Source organism: Gymnoscopelus microlampas, assembly GCF_963454915.1.
Source record: "Gymnoscopelus microlampas genome assembly, chromosome: 23".
NCBI lineage: Eukaryota > Metazoa > Chordata > Actinopteri > Myctophiformes > Myctophidae > Gymnoscopelus > Gymnoscopelus microlampas.
Window position 1 is genome coordinate 22648500 of NC_139960.1, and position 24018 is coordinate 22672517.

At 42.8% G+C, this 24018-nt stretch overlaps 1 protein-coding gene across 1 annotated transcript in view; it reads left to right on the forward strand.

Moving 5' to 3' along the window:
* Positions 1-24018, forward strand: part of kcnc2 (potassium voltage-gated channel, Shaw-related subfamily, member 2) — a 76513-nt gene that overhangs the window by 45085 nt on the left and 7410 nt on the right. The window contains exons 2-3 of the mRNA XM_084049467.1: positions 17209-18148; positions 19768-19944. Coding sequence (XP_083905593.1) covers positions 17209-18148; positions 19768-19944 — 1117 coding nt within the window. The remainder of the gene's footprint in view (positions 1-17208; positions 18149-19767; positions 19945-24018) is intronic.

Genomic DNA, 24018 nt, shown 5'->3' on the forward strand with positions numbered 1-24018 from the left:
GATCATTATATGTCACAGGATTTGATGCGATATGAAAAAGGTAACATTGTGATTATCCTCCCTGTCAGACTGTATGGGTTGAATTGAGTCTACCCATCACATTGTGTGATGAAATTGTGACCAATCATATGCCGGCCAATGCAAAACAAAATGGAAAGGAGAAAAATGTTGACCCGGTTTTGACTTTTACATGGCACTTTCATGATGCTGTCTGCACACAGATAGTGATTCATTTCCCATGATTTAACCCATGAAACCTGTAAAATAACCACAGTCATTTTAATCAGAGAGAGGAGTATATACAGTACCACCACCGGCTTCGAATGCTATCAATGCATTGAATGGGAGATTATCACGTTTTATCAGACCATTGAATGGGCGAAGTAGGCGAGCTACCGTCTACCCCGCGATTTGTCAGACCATTCATTGGGCGTAATCAGGAGCTACTGACCTACCGACGGAGGCGGAGCAGTCCCCACAACAATATTTACGATTCTGTCCATATCGGTACATAACTCGAACGGCGCTGAGTAGGCACAGGCGAGGGTCGCACCGCTCCGGACGGCAACTCAGTCGCCTTAGCTCCTTCGGTGGCCCGTCGCGGGGCTCCACCTCGCCTGAGACTGCGCGCCTCCGTCATGGTCCGAAACCGAAACAACCAAAACCAAAACCGAAACTAAAGTATTTAAGTCATCTCCGTCGGTAGGTCAGTAGCTCCTGATTACGCCCACTGAATGGTCTGATAAATCGCGGGGTAGACGGTAGGTCGCCTACTTCGCCCATTCAATGGTCTGATAGAACGTGATAATCTCCCATTCTATGCATTGATAGCATCCGAATCAGGTGGTACCACACTGAACCAGCCATGTTGACTGAATCATTGAGAAATCCAGGCCGTTTGACAAATGAGGGTACATGAAGCCTTTTCCCTCTGATTTTCCATTTGCTTAGAATGTGATCAGGATGGTTCCATTTGTACACTCTCAGAGTTACAGAGCTGTTAGGGTCCATCTGGAACCTCCTATAAGGGAACCGTTAAGGAACCGGACCGTTAAGAGGGAATCGTTAAGGAACCGGAGTCGTTAAAATCCTAAAGGATTCTCAATGTAAATTGAGATATCATAATGTACTACAGTATGACTATCTCATGCGCTGGTGATAAACAGTTTATAGGACACATTAGTCCAGATTGGATACGTCAGTGATTATATATACGCTAGCAGCACACAAGTTCTCCTGCTCACCAGGAACTTTCCTTTCATAAGGATTTTTTTTTTGCCCGGGACCCAATAGTGAAAATAGCAGATCTACAAGCTCACAACGCGTCACTTCGCACCACGTTGTGAGCTTGTAGATCGGCTATTTTCACTACTTCTTAAAAAATTGTTTAATAATTTATGGAATTTCTTTGATTTTCTTTTATTTATTCCTGAAATGCTTTTGAAAAAAAACATAGCATTTTTTTTTTAATTCAGATTTTTTTCTTTTTTTAAATATTTTTTTGAAAATGTTTTGAATTAATAATAATTAAAAACAAGATGTAGGGAAACACTGTGCTACGGTATAAGCATGCAACCACTGAAACATTGATGGGGAGATGTTATACGTTTGTTCTTGTGCAGTTATATTTAGTTGCACAGCCTCCCCTTGGACTGTTACATGGGAAGAATTTTTTTTCTCCCCCAACTGGGGATGTTGAATACAGTTATGTCACAGTAACCATTCTTGTGCTGTCTGCAGCTAAATTAATTCTATTCATTCTGACTGAATATGATGATGCACAGGGCAATGATGAAGGGTTACAGTGGTCAAGGGCTATTGTTACTGTACCTCTACTATCTAATTGGACCATTTCTTAACAGAGAAATGCTGAAATGAAATGTTGTGTCACTTTGCTGACTGACATGTAATGTCATCCTTAGGATGTAATTTGCTTCGTGCTAGGCAATTTGCAGCACGTGAGGCTTGTGAGTCTTCTGTACAGTTAAAATTAACTTCATCATCTGTTTCATACTCGAGGCCTTCATTAGCATTATCTTCAGGCATTCATACTCTAAACCAGCTGGTCTTCAACGGGGGGTCCGGGGATACTGCAGGGGGGCCGTCAAATCTTTATGAGATAGAAACTTTTATTTTCTTATTTTTACATTAACCACTTGAACCCTCGCATCCAACGTGTCGCAAGCTCAAGTTTTGAGGGTTTTAAGTCATGAAAACACACATTTAACAGTGAATAGTTGTGGTTGTGAGTGAATCATATTAAACTTTTGTTGTGTGTGTGTGTGTGTGTGTGTGTGTGTGTGTGTGTGTGTGTGTGTGTGTGTGTGTGTGTGTGTGTGTGTGTGTGTGTGTGTGTGTGTGTGTGTGTGTGTGTGTGTGTGTGTGTGTGTGTGTGTGTGTGCGCACGCGCGCGCGCGCGCGCGCGCGCGTTAGTTACAGTATGATTGAAAAACCAGTCAGGTTGAAAAAGGAGTGCCCGTTTTCTTCGAGTTCACTTCCCGTGCTCAAAAAAAGAAATGAAGTCTCGGAGGTACCGAGACTAGGGGGGGGGGGGGGGGTGATTTACGATTCTATAACTCGGACGGCGCTGAGTTGGCTGAAGGTGACTTCGCAACGCTCGGCACGGCGACTCGCTCGCCTAAGCTCGCTCTGCGGTGCCTCTCGTGGGTCAAGTCACCTTCAGACGGCATATACCTCTGGTACCTCTCTATACAGTATACCTCTGGTATGAATATATTATACATATATATGAGCACCTGTGCTCTAAGCGATCATTCTAATACTATAGTTTAGTTTGAATGTATCTATATTGTATATTCTATTACAACTTTACGCAGTAAACCAAAGTTGACCATTGAATCGGTATAAATGGACCATTTAGTTAAATTGACACTTAGGATTGTACTGTGCACATATTATTGTGTTTGTGACCTTTTGAGGATATGTGCAGATGGAGGGTACAGTGGCTGCCGAGGATTCATCCGTCTTTACCTCATCTCCCACGTCGACCCCGCCGGCTTAAGTGATGATGAATTATTCAAATTGGAACGCCTGGAATTTTTTGATAGGCTATTTTTAACCCAGCATCTGGTTGGTTGCCAAAAGCTATGGGTTTAGAAGGGTTTCCCAGGCGAGCCGGCTGTCACGTCACGGCAGGCTGTATAATGAGGGTGGGAGAGGGTATGAGTGCGAGTAGGGGTGGGAGAGACAGGGATAGAGAGGGGGGGGGGGGGGATCTTCCTGTTATGTGGAAGGATTTCTGTTTCTTTCTCTCTTTCATTCTGTGCTGCTGGGGTGTGTTCAATGGAAGCCTGTTCATATCTGTAACCGCCACCGATTGTTGACTCAGCGCTCAATTAGTAATGAAAACAAACAAATTGAAACCCATCCATTTGGTCGAATGAGTGACAGCAGACCGAACTATGGGTTTTGTCTTCTGTCCACACAAAAATAAATCCCTTTGGGGAGAGAAAGAGAGCCGGAGAAAGAGAGAGAGTGGGAGAGAGAGAGGGGGAAACCCTTTCCCTGCCAAAGAACACACCCGTTAATCTTTCCCTCCCATGCCTCCCATTTTTCCATCTCTTCGCTCTCTCTCTCTCTCTCTCACACTCTCTCTACACTTGCGATTCACCATCTTGTGCTGTCAAAAAAAAAAGGCGCCGTTACCATGGCACCAGCTGATCAAGGGAGGAGTGCAGCCCTCCTCGTGACAAAAACATCCTTTTGTTTGGGCGGTTCATTGTACTGTAGACCAATTCAATAGTTGACTCCTCTCATCTCCCCTCTATGCTATTCCGTACAGGACTTATTCTCAGCACTGCTGTCCTCCGGGGCACTTGCTATTCCATATATAATCAAGCGTCGTCTCTGTAGGATATGGCTAAGATGAAAGTCAATTATTTTGACAGCTTAATTATGCATGCGCTGTGTCCGTGTTGAAGTAGCAACTGTACACCTCATAATGTTGATTTAACTACTACTTTAATTTTAGAACAGGGAACGGAATGTGACAACACTTGCAAATGGATTCCATGTCTGCCTCCCCGGGCACATCTTTCATTCTCTACACACTTACTTGGTTGTAACACAGGAGTTTCAAGGACTATGGTAACCATCAACAATTAACTGAAATACACTTCCAACAGCATGATGCTATCCCTGTTGTTCTATTATGTATGCTTTATATATAGGCATATATGGATCTCCAGTTGTCCTGAACTGCCGATCCAACTGATATGCCCATATTTGGGCATGCCAATATATGGGCATATACTGATGACATCAGGGATCTCCATGTATGGGCATAATAGGGACACAGATGAGTACAATGTCTACTCTGACAAAGCCCTTGACACTATGACTCAGACATATCAGTCAGATCGGCGGCGTAACGTAGACCTGAGAGGGCTGCATAGCGGCCGGAACGCCAGCTTTCAGGACCGAACCTCTATATATATATCTAGCCACCCTAATAGACAAAGACGGACTTAGTTTATCCCGTTCGCCGACTACTACAGTAGCAGCATACCAGTAGTGCAATCTTTTCCAAACTAAGCACAAATATCGTGCATGCCATGGGAAATCCAATACGCTACATTGTATGCGTGCAATTTGCATATTTTCCGTACAGTTTGTAATTGTATTAAACTAGAAGCTCGGCCCTGCTACGCAGGGCCTCGCGTTTAGCCCGCCGCCACGCCCACGTAGCGCCCACGGCCACTTGGCAGCGCATATAAGTGGCATAGCGTCATGAGGGCCAGTGGGGCCGTGGCTCGGTCAGTGAAGACCAGTGTTGGGATAGTTACTAAGACATAGTAATATGTTACTTATTACATATTACTTGTTTAAAAAGTAATGTAGTTACTTTACTTATTACTCCCTGCCAAAAGTACCTAGTTACTTATTACTTTAGTTACTTTTTTTTTCTCGCCCCCAGTAATTTGCATCCTTTCTCCCCAAAAGTCTAACTTTGCATTTTCAACATTAGCAGTTGTTTTTTTTTTCTTTTCTGCAGCCTACATTGTAAAATCCTCATTGTACACTCATTTGAATTATATTAACACTAAGACTTTTACAGTGTATGAATTCATAACTTACAGACTAAATGAAAACCATTTGACGACTATGAATTGAATACTAAGGACCTCAATGGAAACAAGTATTTTAAATGTATTTAATGTATTTTTTGCCTAATAAAATATTCAAATTCAAACACCTGGGCTCAAACAGATAATGACTCATCATGAGACACAATCTTTGAACAACTTCTGTTGTTTATTAAAGCTCCAAACATAAACTAAACAAACATAGATAAAAACATCTTCATAAACTGCTATATTTCTTTGTAAACAAAATGTATTCTAATAAAATACAAAAATAAAAATGCTCCCATAGCAACACATATCATCGTGGGCTAGGCCTATGTACTAGGTTAAACAAAACAGTTAAACAACAAAACCTCTTCATAAAGTGCTTCATTTCTTTGTAAACAAAATTAATTCTAATAAAATAAAAAGGCTCCCATAGCAACACATATCATCGTGGGCTAGGCCTATGTACTAGGTTAAACAAAACAGTTAAACAACAAAACCTCTTCATAAAGTGCTTCATTTCTTTGTAAACAAAATTAATTCTAATAAAATAAAAAGGCTCCCATAGCAACACATATCATCGTGGTTCGTGGGTGTAGGAAATGTAAACTTCAAAACAATCATTCTGACTGACTGATATTTAGTGCATCATTCAGGACACAAAAAAACATATCAGGAAAATAAATCAAAAGTGTGTTCCACTTGACCACTTCATAGCAGCCTACAGCTAGGCCTATGGACTAGGCCTACGGTTAAGTGGGCATTGGACAATATGCTGGTGGACCCACTTACAGCCAGCCTCTCAAAAACCTTTTATTTGACAGCAACCAACTAAACAACAAAACCTCTTCATAAAGTGCTTAATTTCTTTGTATACAAATGTATTCTAATATATATATTTATATAGAAAATAGCCGACCTACAAGCTTACGGCGCATCTTCATCGGTTAACAAGTCGCTTATAATAAGCAGACATGGCAACACTGTTTGATCCGGTTTAAGGGCGGCCCGCCCTTCCGCAGCTGATAATAATTCACACAGACATGAGCGCAACGTTTCCGTATCCGCTCTAGACCGGATCAGCAAGCAGCCTGCATAGCAACTCGATCCCAACCAGTCTACCATTATATCAATGGACCAAAAACAACACAGGATCAAATAAACACACTCAAACCCAGAGTACCACCGAGGCTCGTGAAAAAAAGTAATAAGTTACTTTTTGAAAAAAAGTAAAGGTAATATTATTACTCAAAACGTGAAAGTAATTAGTTACGTTACTAGTTACTGGGAAAAGGTAATAATATTACTTTAAGTTACATATTACTTTAGTTACTTCCCAACACTGGTGAAGACCCTGTAGCGCGGATGATATGTGGCATAGAGGGGCAGATTTGAAATCTCCAGAGGAAACGTCCGTGGGCTACCATTGGTTCAGCGATGTGTGGGGGCGCCCTGCGGGCCCTCCTCCTCCACCAATGTGCAGTATTGAGAGCCCTGACGTCACAACATTTGGAGCGATGGGCACTGCACTCTGGTTGGTTAGGGTCCACCTAGGGCCCAGATAGAAGCCAGTTAAAGCCTGCATGGGCAAACCCAGTTAGGACCCGCCTTGGTCCCACATAAACGTGGCTAGTTGGGGCCCACCTAAGGGCCAGGTAGAAGCGACTTATAGCCCGCATGGGCATAGCAGTTAAGACCCACCTCGGCCCCACATAGAATTGCCTAGGTGGGGCCCACCTAAGGGCCAGGTAGAGTCGGTGGGGACCCCCCACAGGCCAATGTTAAAATGGTAGCACTTGTTCCTCAACATAGTGTGAATGTGCGTGCAAAGTTGACCACAATCGGACGCTGCATTCATGATTTGCGGCATTTTGTGCAAACTTTAGATGTGAATCTTAGCCAATCGGGATGGAATATGAAAGATTAAACAGATCCGTCTTGATCACATGACTATAGAGATCATGTGTACCGATTTGCGTGAAATGTAGATATAATCGGAAGGAGTAATGTAAAGAAATATGTTGTACATAAGGCGGCCTCCTGGTGGAGCTATAAAAGAGAAATGTAGGGGAAAGGTTTTTCCTTGACCTCTAGAGAGTGCACATACAAAGTTTTACACAGATTGGTGCAGGTATAGGTAAAAACACAAATCGGACTGTTATAGCGCCACCATGAGGCTGATTAGAAAAATCTCAAGTGGAATTTCTTGCTCGGCATAGTGGGAATGTGGGTGCAAAGTTGCACGGAAAGTGCATGCTGTGTTCATAATTTGAGGCATTTTGGTCAAAACGGAGCAGTCCTGGAAACTGTGGAAGCCATTTTTAGTCAAGCAGGATGGAAAATGAAAAATCTGAAAGAGCGTGTTTTTTTTAATGACTATAGAGATACTGTGTATCGATGTGCGAGATGTTAGGACAAAATATGTAGCAGTACTGTGAGAAAATGTGTTTTGCAAAAAGCGGCCTCCTGGTGGCACTATAACAGGGCCATGTGAAAGAAATGGGGCAGAGGTTCTGAATTGGCATCCAGGGAGTGTGTGCACAGTTACGCTGCGATCAAGCCAACGATGCGGGAGATTAGCTATCCACAGAGCGTCGGACGGACAGGGGGTAAAACATACTCTCGCGCCATCCCTTTCGGCCTGGCGGAGACAATAAAAAAGCTAAAGTGAAGGAAAAGAGCATTACTGCAGCAAAAGTAGTCAACAAACTATACTATAAAACATTGGCCACATTGTCAAATAAATTAAGAAAGAGGCAAACATGTTGAAAATAGCCGATCTACAAGCTTACAACGCCTCTCAACGTGAGGCGTTGTGAGCTTGTAGATCGGCTATTTTCACAATATTGACTTGTGGAACGGAGTCAAACAAAATTGGGGGGGGTCCCCAGTTCAAATATGATCTTTGGGGGGGGGTAGCCACTGCCCTAATCGGACCGAAATTATCTGAAATTACTACATGACCATAATGCAGCCTAAACGTGCGTTGCACGGGGCGGTCCTGCCATTACGTTAGTTACTGGAGTTTCTGTGGAGCTACACCAGAAGACACACACAACATACACCATCTACAATGGACTAACGGAGCAGCAATAATAACAGTTACCGCACGAACGTGCATTGTTGACAAAGTGATTGCACAGCCGCTGCAGGCATGACAGCCACGTTAGCGTTAGCTACATGCCAACTATCACAGCGTCCTGTCCGTCGTCGCTGCGACTGACTCTGATGGCTACAGCCATAGATAAACACAACAGCAAGCTCTCTGAGATGCCATTGTCTGGGAACTGCTCTTAGCGTGACACGACCAATGAGAGTGAGCGCTTTCGTTGTTGCTAAGATACGGTGCATGGCACACGGCGTCTCTGCCCCATAGCTTGTAGATCTCTCACACATGATTGGCGTAGGCTGCGTTGCCGTCGACGCTGATTGGCTGCATGTTGCTGTGACGTTGAAATGGGGTGCCAGGTCTGCTTTGTGTGTAAGCGATTTTGGGCTCATTTGGGCGCGCTTTTGGGCTGTTTTCCATAGAGCACGGCAGGGCTTGTTTCTGTCCCGTGACGGATGTGGCAAAGAAGGTGCAAAACGAACCATCCGGAAGTAAAGTGCGAAATGAAATATATAGCACTTTATGATTATTAGAGAAGGAGACAGATGTGAAGGTGGAAAATGGAATGTAGGAGGTTATATAGTTTTTCATGAGCGATTTTTGTAGCAAGTTGTGAGTGAATTGGGCCACTCCTGTGGGCGGGGGGCTGAATAGAACCATTGGGGTTTGGGAAGGAGACGCTCTCTGTTTGAGTGGTGAGATGACATTATTGCGCAATACTGATTGCGCAATACTTATTATCGCTCCAACGCTATATACACATCACATTTTTCCAGTTACACAGGCCATGCATGGACACGGACAGTCACACTGTTCCAACGAAAAACAAACAGTGAACACACTACCTGCCTCTCTTGCTAGCGTATGTCAGACTATGTATTGTGTATGTGTATGTGTATGTGTATGTGTATGTGTGTGTGTGTGTGTGTGTGTGTGTGTGTGTGTGTGTGTGTGTGTGTGTGTGTGTGTGTGTGTGTGTGCACAGACGAATAATTTGTTCCAGCTCCATATACGGCCACAAAAGGGGCCAGGTCCATATATGGCCGTATACTAATGACATCAGGGATCTCGATTTATGCCCATTAAAGGGACAAGGACTGACATATGGCCATATCAATCGGATCGGCAGTGCAACGTAGGTGTGAGGGCCGCGTAGCGCCCTGAACTCTAGATGTTCGGGCCGCTAGTAACCTCTAGTACATATAATTTACTATATATATAATCATATACAGTATATAAATTATATATATAAATATATCAACACCTGTGCTTTAAGCAATTATCCTAATGCTATAGTTGTCATTGGGGAAGTGATTCCTCTGCATTTGACCCATCCTAACTACTTAGGAGCAGTTTACAGCCACAGTGCAGCGCACGGGGATCAACTCCAGCTGTAATGCCGGTCCCTTGGTGAAGGGTAATGAAACTAGTATCTATGTACCATGTTGTTTGTGTGAGAGGAAAGTGGAGAACCCACGCAAACACGTGAAGAACATGCAAACTCCACACAGAAGGCCTGCTGGGGCTCGAGCCTTGAACCCAGGACCTTCTTGCTGTGAGGCGACGGTGCCAGGCAATCACTCCTGCACCATGCCACCCCGAAAACCCTAATGGACTCTTCGCTCGTTGGTTGAGTCATACACCGTCACCACCTGCTACCACATGGTTGTTCTTGGTTGTGGAATGGGCTGCAGAACCCATTTTTTGGTCTCTGTATACAAAGGTCAATTCCTCAGTAGTTCCCAGTACCCAGCTGTCCTCAGAACCTAATTTGTAACCCAGGTTCAAACATCTATGAAATTCAGACACAGTAATGAAACATTGTCCAATTGATGGTGCAGGAGTGATTTGTACTGTAGCCTCACAGAAACAATTGTGCTAGTAGAATATTAGGATGTATGCATTGCAATATTTAAAACAAACATTCAAGATAAGCTGAGACCAATTTTCTGTTTGCAATGTTGGATCGACAGAGTGGCTTATACTATGCATGGTCGCAGATGAAATGAAGTTCTGTATTTTACCTCGTCTTGTCATATATGTTGACTGTTAGGAGACCACATGGCAAATCCTCTGCAATCTTGAAATAGCTTTAACACAGTATTTCTGTGATTTAAACCGTCATATAAATTAATTCAATTAATAGGAGTGCCTTCCCTGCATCGTTAACCAGAAAAGTCATCTGTTGTGCAAAACGCCTGCCCTCGTTAGCTGCTTGTCCAGAAAATATTCCAATGAAAGCATGCCAGTGACATGTATAATTAGCAGCTCTATTGCGTACAGCGTTGCAGCTGTCCCTGTGTCAGGCTGTTTCCTTGTGTATGTGAAAGAGGGAGAGGGTGGGGAGGAGAGAGAGAGAGAGAGAGAGAGAGATTCTCCTGTCATTAAGTAGATGATCAACATCCCTCCCTAGTGTGTTGTCAGTACCGTGGCAGAGGAAACGGGGGGGGGGGGGGGGGGGGGTGGGTTGCTTTGAAGAGACACAGCACCACGGAGTGACAGACACCAAAGCACATATGGACTCATATCTCCGCCTGAGGTCTCTATTTTCAGCTGTAGCTTTGCAACCAATCTGAGTGTGTTCGCGCGCTCATTTGTGTGTGTTTGTACGTGGGAAGGAGTGTTTGTGTGTATGCTTTGTGGTGTGTGCCTCGTTGTCTCTTGTATCTGGTACATTTAATTTACAGTCATGTCTTCGTAGACTACAGTACATAGTAGGGTCAACTACTAGTCGACTACTACAGTGTAACGGCTGGGCGATATGACTTCAAATTAATACCACGATTATTTCAAATGTTTGCCTCGATTACAATAATGAACAATTATCATAAGTGAAACTAGCAGATCTACAAGCTCAACAAATGTTCACTATTTTTGTATGCCAACATTATGTTGGTGTAATGTTTGTTGTAACACACCGAATATAATACAGGCTAAAGTGGTAAATCAAACTAATGGATTTAGTCCTTTAAAGTCTGCTTCTCAATTATTCAATTAATCTACACAAGCAAGATTAAGTTGGTTATTGGTTCTAAATATTGGTTTCTGTATACAGTATTTTCAGGTACTTGCCCAGCTAACTTAATTGACTATATACTAGGATTTTCACCAACTGCTAGTCAATTAGTCATCTACTACAGTACAAAATTGTGATCCATCATCCTACAGTACATACGGTGACATGTCACAATAGAACGCTTGAACTTTATACTTTAAAAAATTGCATTTTCATTGTTACTTAGAATTCATCTCTCTGTGCCTTTCTTGTGGAAAGCCTGCCAACTTCAAAAAATCATGCAGTCATGAAATCCCTACTACATACATACTGTATGAGGGCTGGTGCACAGAGAGTTTGCGGTATTGGATTTACACGGCTATTAACTTACATGTGTGTGTACAGGGCTTTGGAATCCTAAATCCTGATTAGAAGTCCATTTTAAGAGATCATTCATGCAGAAACAGCAGGGTATCCCCATACAAGCCAATTAGCGCAACCCCACAGGTTTGTCTGTGTGTGTGCTGTGCATTTGTTCCCTGTGCATTTGTTCCCTGTGTGTGTGTGTGTGTGTGTGTGTGTGTGTGTGTGTGTGTGTGTGTGTGTGTGTGTGTGTGTGTGTGTGTGTGTGTGTGTGTGTGTGTGTGCGCGCAATTCCACAGTAGGCTATCTTGGACTACAGTGTGTTAGAACCTCCGGAGTCCCCTTGTGATTATGTCACAGAAGCTTAGTGCTGGGTTTGTTGGGGCATGGGTCCAAGCCAGTATGGTGGTGGGTGGGGGCTTCTTCGTCTTTGTCCAAGATCTGATTGGACTTAGCACACAGGGCCTGCCTGCAGAACCTCCCATCCATGGTGTCAAACAGATGGTGGCGGTCCAGAGGAGGTGGGAGCAGCACGCTCTCTGATTGGTCCAAACCGGCAGGGGCCGGGTCTCTGAAACGGAGTGCCTGTGGGGGGGATTTTGCCGTGGACAAATGCCAAGGTTTGGCCAACGTGTTGTGCCAACAGTTGAAGGGATGTGTGGAAAAACACCAAGAGCCAAACAGTGTTCTGTTTTTAGCTTTGTGATGAGTGAGTTGCGGAGAGGCCAGGATTTACCTTCAAGTACTATTACCACTCTTTCACTGCTCACGGGGACCAGAGCAAGGATTCCTAATGCTAGGGTTCAAGTGGTTACACTTCAGTGCCCTATTAGGCATGTCATAGTTGCGTCGCGAGCTCGTAGATCGGCTACTTTCGGCGACGGGATTTGGTGTAGGGGGACAAAATTAAGGGGGCAAGGATAGAACCCCATGAGACCCCTGTCAACGAAGTGTAATAGAGTTTGTGGTTAAGTGGTTAATGATAACCAATCATGAATGAACCACCGAATACTTTGAAACCTTTTCACATCGGCCCCATATGCATCCTGAGGACTGCTGCGCTGCCACGGCCTGTTGGCTCTCACGATTCCAGTCCAAGCTGCAAATGTAAACTGGTGGTGGGTGCAAGTCCAGGGGGTCGTGTGATTGAGCCGTTTGGCCCGTTATTTTCCTCTCGTCTCTGCCCGGACTGAGCCACAGACATGCATGGCCCTGGGCACTGGCGGCAGCCATAACAAATGATGTGATTCATCTTACTAAGACTCCACTCCACTCTGCAGTGACAGAAATGGTTCTCCATCAGTGTTTGGTTTGGCTGATAGGGCTGCTGATTGGATGTCATCCTCACAGAGGACAGAAGCCTCTTCTGTAAAAGTGGGAGGGTTTTTGGGGCTAAATTACATGTGTATTGTTTCCATGACGGACGCTTGTGGTCAGTGCCGGCTTAATGGAAGGGCTTTAGGTGCTGCAGCACAGGGCACCAACCTTGGGGGAGCACCAAACGGTGGGGAGAAAGTGATAGAAGACTCAACTATCAATTTTCCGCGCAGCACCCGCCACTGCCCCCCACCCCACCACGGGCACCACGAAGGGTTAATCCGCCCCTGCTTGTGCTAACCCAAAATGGGGGTTTAGAGAAACATGTTTTCAGTGTGTGTGGGTGTGTGTGTGTGTGTGTGTGTGTGTGTGCGCGCGCGCGCGCGCGTGCGTGTGTTAAGGTTGCAGTTTGCAGGTGATTGATTTAGTGCTTGTGTGTGCACAGCATGTGAATGGGTATATCTACAGTATGTGCACGCTCACGAGTGAACATGCACCCACATACACTATACTGCATTGCCTAAGACTGGGCAATATGGACAAAATCAAATATCTCACAATGTTTTACCAAAAACCTCAATATCAATATTATGTCGATATTGTGGCGATACTATTTTATTTTTTATTTTTACATTGCAAAAATTGCTGATTTACAAGCTCACAAAGCATCGCAATAGCGCACCGAAGTCCTGACGTCACTACCAGTAGAGGGCGCTTTTCGCAGGTTCGTGGCTTTACTTTTTGTGTTGATATCCTCATTGGGGAATCTTAGATCGCTTCATATAAGAACTGTGTTATAAAAATAAACACGCCACCCAGGCGATTTTACTCATATGGATATAAAGCATCGACTGAAGGTGTAAATGTACACATTTACCCAAAGAGTAACACAATATAAACACTAGAAACGAGTCAAACAACCCAAAGACTACATTTCCCATGAACGAGGCTGCTGCAGGGACAGTGATATCAGACCCGGAAGAAGTAGTTCTTAAGACTTTTAAGGCAGAATTCATTCCATTATCACCAGAAACAGGCTGTATCAAATATGAATGAATATCATAAACGGTGCAGAGCCACCCCCCAGACAAAAACGCCAGGGTGGTGTGTTCATGTTTGGAACACAGTTCTTATATGACGTGATCTAAGATTCCCAAATGGGGCCCTCTAGTGGCAGTGACAGAAGCAAATCCACAAGCTCAAGACGCTGCGTGAAGCGACGCGTTTTGAGCTTGTGGATCTGCTACTTTTGATGCTTTTGAATTTGAATCCTGAAAAGTAACAGTTTTGGGTACATGAGGTTTCCACCCCGACAGAGACGATATATGGCTAAAATCTAAAATGACACAGATGCTTTCCCGGTTTCAACAGGTTCAGTGATTAAAACCAGGAAAAAGGCAGTAATGTCATTCATTACGATCTCCAAAATCCCAGACGATTTCTATTCGAGTCTCAGGTTGATGTCTGCTGGGGAGACAATATGCTGCAGGTGTGAACTCCCTGTGTGCGTGTGCACAGGCTATATGAGACAATCGCACCTCAGCACAAGACAGCAGCTGCTGTTATGCAGTGGTGTAAGTAACTAAGTACTGTACCTAAGTAAAACAAATAAACATTACTCCACTACAATGATTTGAAAACTTTAGTTACAGTACTTTGTAGATTTTGATTATTATTCCAAAACATACATTAACCACTCCAGACCTGTATACTGTACATACTTTGGCTATTTGAAAATAGCCAATCTACAAGCTCACAACGTGTCACTTTGCGACGCGTTGTGAGCTTGTAGATCTGCTATTTTCAAAAGATTTTTATACATTTTGAAAACTATAAATTGTACATTCTGCATAATGAGTACTTTCACTTTTGGTACTTTAAGTATATTTTGATGCCAATACTTTTGTACTTTTACTCAAGTCAAATTTGATTACAAGTTTGATTTGACTTGTAACAGAGTGTTTCTACATTGCGGCATTGATACTTTTACTTAAGTAAAACATTTGAGTACTTTTCCCACCACTGCTATTATGCCACGCAGCATCCTAGCACACCAGAAAAACAACATACACAGTCCTGCTGTTTGTTTAGGACGATGTCACGCAGAGAGAGAGAGAGAGACCAAGCTGAGGTGGGTGGAAGGAAAGAAACAGTCTATTGTTTTGGATTGCGCTCTGTGAAATATTGTTTTCACCAGAGAGAGTATCACTGCATTCTTTCAGAATGTATTGAACTGGGAATGTAAATGTACGAATGTTCCAGTGTTTACACACACACACACACACACACACACACACACACACACACACACACACACACACACACACACACACACACATGTTATACCTATTATTATTTAAAGACTAATAGTTTTGTTTGATTATTTTACAATGTGAATTATTTGTAAAAGTAGGTATGACTTTTTTCAAGTAATGGACATCTCATATTGGAACTTGCGTGATTAACTCTAAACTTCTATACACAAGTGACATTTTGTAGGTGAGCTCATGAATGAAAAAGGTTGTACGTGAAAATGTAGGCTTAATGTTCTGCTTCAGAATCACTGATTTGATCTCTTAACCACCTAAACCCTATACTACGTTGACCGAGGTGCCCCAGGGGTCTATACTTGGTCCCCTACTTTTTTCCTCTACACCAAATTTCGTCATCGAAAATGGCTGATCTACGTAGAAGCTCACGACTCATTGCAATGTGACATGTGAGCTTGTAGATCGGCTATTTTTGACGATTTTTTCCTTATTAAGACATGCCTTGAATAAGCTTAGCGTTCATGTGGTCATATTTTTCACATTCCATGTGCTTGTGCTGTATTCAACACCTGTAGAGTCTGGACTTTAAGCCTACTTTATACATTTATTTAATTTATCTCAAACCGTTATTTTTGCATTAGATTAAACATATTCACATAGTGCTCCCCATGGAGTCATCTGCTGAAAAGTGAGAAAGACTTTCCCTGAGTTATAACCACAACAAAAAAAAAGGAGAAAGTGAAATGAGGCATGCGGGGAGACACGGTCACATGCATAATGTATGGACACAGGACAAAGTGCATGCTGTAACCGAGGGAATGCACAGAGGCAGTCAGTCCGTTCACAAACAGGGTGACCCAAATAGTGGCACTGATATTTTGAGACTGCATGACTCATGCTATCCGAAACAAAGCCAGGGTGCGTGTGAAACGACTTCTAGAGAGCTCAGTAGGCAGTAGCGAAAAAAAGTGGATGCGCTGTGGGAGGAAAGACGAGAAGATGGAGTGACTGAAATAATTGCAGGGCACTGAAATAGTTTGAACAATATCCAGGGTTAAAATTACCCCCAAATATTACTGCAATTTGTTATTTGGAGATCATTAACAGCGCTTCATCATAGAAATGTTTCTGAAATATCTTGTCACAAAGGTATTGCCATTGGAGACAGTTGCTTTGAGAGAAAGGGGCGGATTGGGGGGGGGGGGCTGAAAATAATGGCTTCTACTTGTGGAGAGGAGACAGCGGGACTTAATCTGTTTGTGTGCCCAAGAGCGCTTCTCTGACTGCAGTGTGGTACCATGTCCCGTTGTCAGCCATATGTTTAAATGCCTGAGACAGTTGGTCTGACATGGGAGAGACAGGCTAGGGAAAACTTCCAGAGGTGACCTCTCCTCCCTGCCAAGCAATGGCTCATGCCGGACAGCACTTGTGAGGATCGGAATAGAATTTGGGGGCCAAGAGCTTGCCGGTATAATGGATGCTTTAGACATACTTTCACATGGTAGCAATTAAGCTTAGTAAACTAAAATCCCCCCCTGGACCTTTTGAGAGGATCTCTCCAGTCACCTTTTTCCATAGAGCAAACACTCACACCTCACATCATGAATTAGTAATACTAGTATTTCCAAACAAAAACAAAGATTCTAAACACTGCCTCCCAACCTCCCACTCCCTCCTCCACTGGTCTTGTTTTTTATTTGGTTCCACCACCTTCTTATGTACAGTACCACCAATTCCCTCCACTGCCCCACATACCAATAGCAGTAAATGACATCGGACTGCATCTAGAATCCTTTTGCCGCGTTCCCACGAGGAGCACGGGAAAGAGTGTTTTTATTTGTTGCTTTTGCTAATTGACTGCTTCTCTTTCTGGACTCTGTTCAATTTGACCCAAGTTAATTATTGTATAAGTTGTCTCAGGTTTCTCTGTCTCTCCACAATAAAGGAATGGAATAGCATGTTCATTGTTGTTTAAAAATCCCCACAATGCCAGAATTGAGATTGATAATATATTTGTCTCCGTTTTTCCCCTGCCTATCTCTCCTCTCCTCTCCTCTCATGCAGTTTGTGGCCTTTGCCTCTTTGTTCTTCATCTTGGTCTCCATCACCACCTTCTGCCTGGAGACCCATGAGGCTTTCAACACCATCAGATTCATTAACAAGACGGAGCTGGTGCGCTCCAACGACAGTCAGTCGGACCCGGGCCCGCAGTACGAGATAGAGACAGACCCGGCCCTCACCTACGTGGAGGGCGTATGTGTGTTCTGGTTCACCATCGAGTTCCTGGCACGTGTCATCTTCAGCCCGGACAAGCTGGAGTTTGTGAAGAGCCTGCTCAACATAATAGACTTTGTGGCCATTCTGCCTTTCTACCTGGAGGTCGGCCTGAGCGGCCTTTCCTCCAAGGCCGCCAAGGACGTGTTGGGCTTCCTCAGGGTCGTGCGCTTCGTGCGCATCCTGCGCATCTTCAAGCTCACGCGCCATTTCGTGGGACTAAGAGTGCTGGGCCACACGTTGCGGGCCAGCACCAACGAGTTCCTCCTCCTCATCATCTTCCTGGCGTTGGGGGTGTTGATATTCGCCACCATGATCTACTACGCCGAGCGCATCGGCGCCAGCCCCAATGACCCCACCGCCAGCCACCACACCATGTTCAAGAACATCCCCATCGGCTTCTGGTGGGCTGTGGTTACCATGACGACACTGGGCTACGGTGACATGTACCCGCAGACGTGGTCGGGCATGCTGGTGGGAGCGCTGTGCGCCTTGGCCGGCGTGCTGACGATAGCCATGCCCGTGCCCGTGATCGTGAATAACTTTGGGATGTACTACTCACTGGCCATGGCCAAGCAGAAGCTTCCCAAGAAGAGGAAGAAGCACATTCCTCAGGTAGTGCAGGGAGGCTCCCCCATCTACAAAGCTGACCTCAACACCACCTGTAATAGCACTCAAGGTGACCTGTGCCACGTTAAGGGGAGCAGGGTACTAGAGCGCAACCGATCAGGTAAGACCGGCGCGTTGGCAGAAGGGAGAGAACTAAGAGGTACATTACAGTAGCAGGGAAAGGGTTATTTATGAGCTGACAGCAGTTGAGGGAAATCCATAGGGGATCTAATTTCAAGGTGGAAAACACTGGCCATTTGACGGATTCCCCCCTGGGAGTAGAAATTCCCCCCCAACCCCTCCTCCACCCCCTCGAGGGCCTATAGCACCGTAGAGGCTTCTCCATAAAATATTGAGCACTCGTGCCTTGCGGCCTTTCTCCCTGGTTACCACGGTGATGAGAAAAGGAGATGTGAAAAGACAGGGAGGGAGATGAGCGTGATTCCGGTGAAATATTTTGTTTTAGATAAGAATGCTGGTTTTGTCAGGGAGTAGCCCAGCGGTGATTGTTCATTTGTTATTTAAACCGTAGGTGGCTGTTTTTCCCCTCTAGGCTCATGTCAGTAATTCACTGCGACATGTCTGATGATGATGGAAATTAGTGTCAACATCTGCGTTCTTTACTTTCTTTGAATTATAATGCGGAAATTCCTTAGAGTATGTGAGTGGTCTGGGTACCCCCCAGTTATATATTAGATGTGAAATCCTTGTATAGTGTTTTTTTTATTCACGTCACAAACCAATACAAGAACAGATTCATTCATCTTGGTTGCCGGGGAGATTTCCACAGGGGTCTTTTGAAATACAAAGCCTTGGATGTTGTTTTAGATCAGTGTAGTGTCCCTTTCATGAAGCCACAAGTTCAAATTGGAAGGGTTTCATTCCCCTATTTATAGCAGTTTTGGGGAAAGGGGGATTTAAAAAATACAACTGATACCACCTCACCTGATATCACCATATCAGCTCAACTGTACGTAGTATTCTGTAAGCCAATCTATTAGTAGTACAATTTACTATTTCAGTGACATTCTATATTCTAGCTTCAATGTTCAAAATCATTTGTTGATTTCTCAGTTGGTGGACATCTCCCTTTGGAATCAAGCTTAAATAAAGATGAATTTTTGTTAGTAAACTTTATACACTGCAATCTGTCCTGCACACAGTGTGTACTGCAGTTCCCCACCATTAGATTTCACCTTATTTTATACAATTATATAGTTGATATACTGCAATGCAGTTGTTTCTTTCAGTGACCTTGTTGCCAGAGAAGTCGTTGTGCCTTCTGGCAGCTAAAAAGAAAATCTAAACTTTTTCTAAGCATTTCCCAGTGTGGCAGTACTAGCACTGATATTATTACTTATACAGAAACGTTACATATCCACATCCACATCCATATACGGTAGTATCGTATCAATGATCATATTCAGCCTCCAACATTTCTTGACACTTGCGAGCGTTTAACACCTTTCCGTCCCCGTATTATCTGTCATTCCTCGATCGGCATTCTTCTTCTGTGACCTACAATAACCTCTGACCCCTTTTATGCTGCACACTGGTGATATTTGTGCTTTATATGTGGAAGGCTGTTTGATCTTTCTCCTGGCTTTGATCCCCTGAACATCAATATTTATCTACGTACAGTACTGTACCAACATACAGTACTGTACCAACATACAGTACACTCAGCACACACACACACCCTTTTCTCTGCCATGACCCCTGCCATCCTGACTTCCACAGTTCAGTCGGCAGACTGCAGCGGGGGAAGTGACCTGACTATGTCCCCAGAAGAGAGTGAGAGCGTTCCCATGCGCCGGTCTAGCACTCGAGAGCAGGACCGCAGCAGTACCGGGACCTGCTTCCTACTGGCTGCCAGCGACTACAACTGCCCCACTGATGGGGGGATTCGCAAAACAGGTACAGGTATCTCCCCTCAGGATGGCCTGATACATGCAGCATTAATTGCATGCGGTATGGGGGTTACAATGTTCTGTTACCTTTGTTATGAAGTTTCACCGAACCGAAGATTTTATCACATAAACCAGCATGGAAGCTACATGTTCTTACCTCTGTTTTGCTCTTCAAACTGATAGCAAAGATTAATGATGTTTTAATCTGAGCTAACTGTTCAAAATACTGTTTAGAGCCCAACCAATGCTGATTTTGGAGAGTCCATCAATTACCGATGTTTTGACTGATATTTTGTTAAACAAAAGTGCAAATTCAAATCAATTTGAAAAACGTAGACTTGATTAAGCTGCCCTAGGAATGCCAGGTTGAAAGTTGTCAAAATTTGGACACATCGGCTTTATAACTGCCGATATATTTGATGTCATCATCAAACTGGTATATCGGTCTGGCTCTAATACTGTTGGATATGATGTGCATGGTGGTGTTCATTCATTGCTATATGTTTATTATTTGCTATTCATTATTCATACACCTGGATCCAGCTCCATCTGAAAGGTATTTTTTTTTATCACAGGTACACATGGGTTTATAGACCAAATGTGACCAAATGTTAACAGATGACAGATAACATGTTCTCTACCTTTTGAAGTGGGTCTTAAAAATGGCGTATTGTGTATTTGGCCGCGGACTTCCATCTCAAAATATTTTGTACCGGGGACCCCCAGAAGCAAAGATTTGAGTTAAAATATATATTCAAATATTTGCAAACATTTTCACGATTTTAAAAATCAATTGCTGATCCACTTCGTGCCGCGCTATGGGCTTGTAGATCTCCTATTTTTGAATAGCCAAAGTATGAAATAATGCTTTTTAGCTCAAATCTAAAATGACACAAACAGATGCTTTTCCGGTTTTAAATACCATGACATATGACAAGAAAACAACAAAAAAATCATAATTTTCTTGTATACTGCGGTCATGCGACAAAGTATAGATTAGCCTTCAGGCTGCCATGGTAATGTACCCTGTAGATATGGAGGGATGATGCGCTTTTCATTAGGACAGTGTACAACTCAGAGACATATTATCTTTGTGTTCAGGTATATTGGATAAATGGATGAAACTATATATCTTGATTCACTTTTTAAAAAATTGGTTGGCTGACTTCAGTCTTAACCCATTTAGACCTGAGGCCGATTCTAAAAACGCCTTCTACAGTAAATCCTGACCTACGTTCTCTGAAAAACTTCAAATATTTTATATTACTTAAGTAAAAACTTAATATTATATATAACTTAACTATATATATAATAACTTAATATTACTTAAGTAAAAGTACAAAAGGCATCAAAATGTACATAAAGTACCAAAAGTAAAATTATTCATTAGGCAGAAGGTCCCATTTCACAAGTTTTCAAATGTATAAAATAAAAAAAAATGCTTTGAAAATAGCAGATCTATAAGCTCACAATATGTTGCTTTGTGACGCGTTGTGAGCTTGTAGATCGGCTATTTTCTAATTACCAAAGTATATACAGTATATAGGTCTGAAGTGGCTTTGTAATAATAATCAAAATTTACAAAGCAACTAGCAACTAGTTTTCTTGGGTTAAAATAAGTGTTAAATAGCTCTATATTCTGATAGTACTCATTGCTATAGAGTGTTTGTTCAGTAAAAGGATTCTCCTCGTCTCTCCAGCTCTTTATAAAACAGAAAATGCATTTTCGTTTCAGTTTCAGTTTCATTTCCAGTTTTATCCAATCAGGATAGAGAACTCAATCAGGATATAGATTAAACAAGTGAAATTGGAAGTGATGACACTAAGAAATGAGCAGGCAAAATTGGAACTGGAACACTATAAAAATTAAGCTTAAAAATGGGTACTTTATCCTGATTGGCTGAGATTTTGACACCTACCGGAAAATTTATTTTCTGTTTATTAAAGAGCTGGAGAGACGGGGAGACTCCTAACAAACACTCTATAGCAATGATTACTATCAGAATATAGTGCTTTAACCTTTTAACAAAATACTTTTTGTTTTAACCAAAAAATATCACTTACCCTACCTTTAAGTAAAGTACAGTGACAGGTTAGCCTCAAGAGGATATATCACCTATTGTGGAACTAGGAGAAAACACTATGGGCCCTATCTTGTGCGCCATCTTTTTGAAAAACATTTTAAAATAGTTTAAATAGCCGATCTACAAACTCACAATGTGTCAATGTAGATCGTCTATTTTCAGTATTTTAAAATGTTTTTCAAAATAGCCCTATGTTTGTTAGTTGTCAGGAGTGTATCAGCTTTTCCGCCCTCAAACTAGAGGCTATTAGCTTGCTTGATTGCCCCCAATCAAGTTAAGCTACTGCAGATATAAAAATGTATTTAAAAAATATACATATAAATATACATAAATATACTCCAATTATTGTCATCAAATATCTTTCTCATATATTATCCATCGCTTCTGGTCCTGCAGCCGTGTCATCTGTGAAAAGGTCAAGCTAGGAATAGAAATGGCCTGCCCAGCTCTTTGACTAAAGCCAAATGCCATCATGCAGTTCACATAAACGCCATGGCATAGGGCAGCTGGCGAGATTCACACAAAGCCTCACAGCGCAGTGCCATGCCATTGGTCCCGACAGCCCATTATTCTGAAACCCAGATATTCGGAAACATGTCCCATTGGACCGAAAGCCTATTAGTCCAATGGCCCATTATCCCCAAAACAAATTCTCGCTGTTGGGAAGGCCCATTGCTCCAAAAAAAACTAAACAACAAAAACACACCCTTTGGAGTTGTGCCCTGTCCATGGTGCTGAAACCCAAAGATACAGTTTACAAAATGCTTAGTCTTTGCTTTTTAGTGTTCCTATTGGCTAAAAATATCATGGCTTAAAAAACTTTAATTTAAAGCGGCACTATGCAACTTCTTTTATGAATAAAATGTAATCCTGTCCAATATGTATGGTAGAGTATGTTAATACAATATCATCTATAAAATTGGGGTGGTTGTATTTTGTCTCCCTGCTCTTCTACTGAGACATTTAGATCGTGACACACATTTTGATCTCATGGTCAAGATTCATCCCCTGAGCAAGCAGACAGGCTCTCTTTTGATCAATTGTAAAAAATGTCAGTACTTGCGCAGGTTAGGAAACCGAGTTCAAATCCGGGGTAGAAGAGGAAAGTTACATGGTGCAGCTTTAGTAAATACACAACGTGACACTTACTCATTGAATGTCCTAAGCGTGAGGCAGATATCTCCAAGTAATCTCCATTCCATCCAAGCTTCAGCATGATTATTACATAGACTAGTAGACTAATAATCGAATGAAGGCGTAATAATGTTTAAAGCTCTCGTGAGAATATCATCTCTACCTCACCAGAAATATTAACATTCTATGTCGTAACTTGATCCAAGCTTTCATACTTTGGTGTATGAAGGAGCTTTCCAACAGTAGTGTTCAAGCTGCCAACGGCCTTTCAGTGAGTGCCTGCATGGCGCTGTTATATGGATGTAGTCAGAAGCCTGTTGGACTACAAATGTATTGACGTTTTTGGTTAGGATGAGATTTGGTACTCTGTACCACTACCAAGTAGAAACCACACCAGCTTAATATCTTCCAACCCTACCCAACACACAAAATGCACATTTTAATTGTACTAAAGAACAACAACAGAAGATAAAATAAATGATTAATGCCGGCCGCTTTGTTCATGGAAAAATTCAAAATACACTTCAAGGTGAAATATTAGGCTATAATATGCACGTTTTGCGAATGAGGTTGAATGTGTGGGCATTGCGCCACTCATCAACACTCCCCACTACTTCTCTAGTGATGCTTTTTGGCCTCATATGTAGAAGCTCATTTTGGCCAATGGGCACACTAAAAAGCAAGCAATTTGTAAACTGTATCTTCTTCGGGTTTGTACATCCAAATAAACCAAGATATCAAGGGCAAAAGAGGAGAGAGGTAGCCCTCCACCCACACAAACATGAACACACTCACAGCTGATTCACCACCATGGACCAGGCTGGTCTCGTACCAAAACTGATGTCTGCCAAAAACAAATTGCA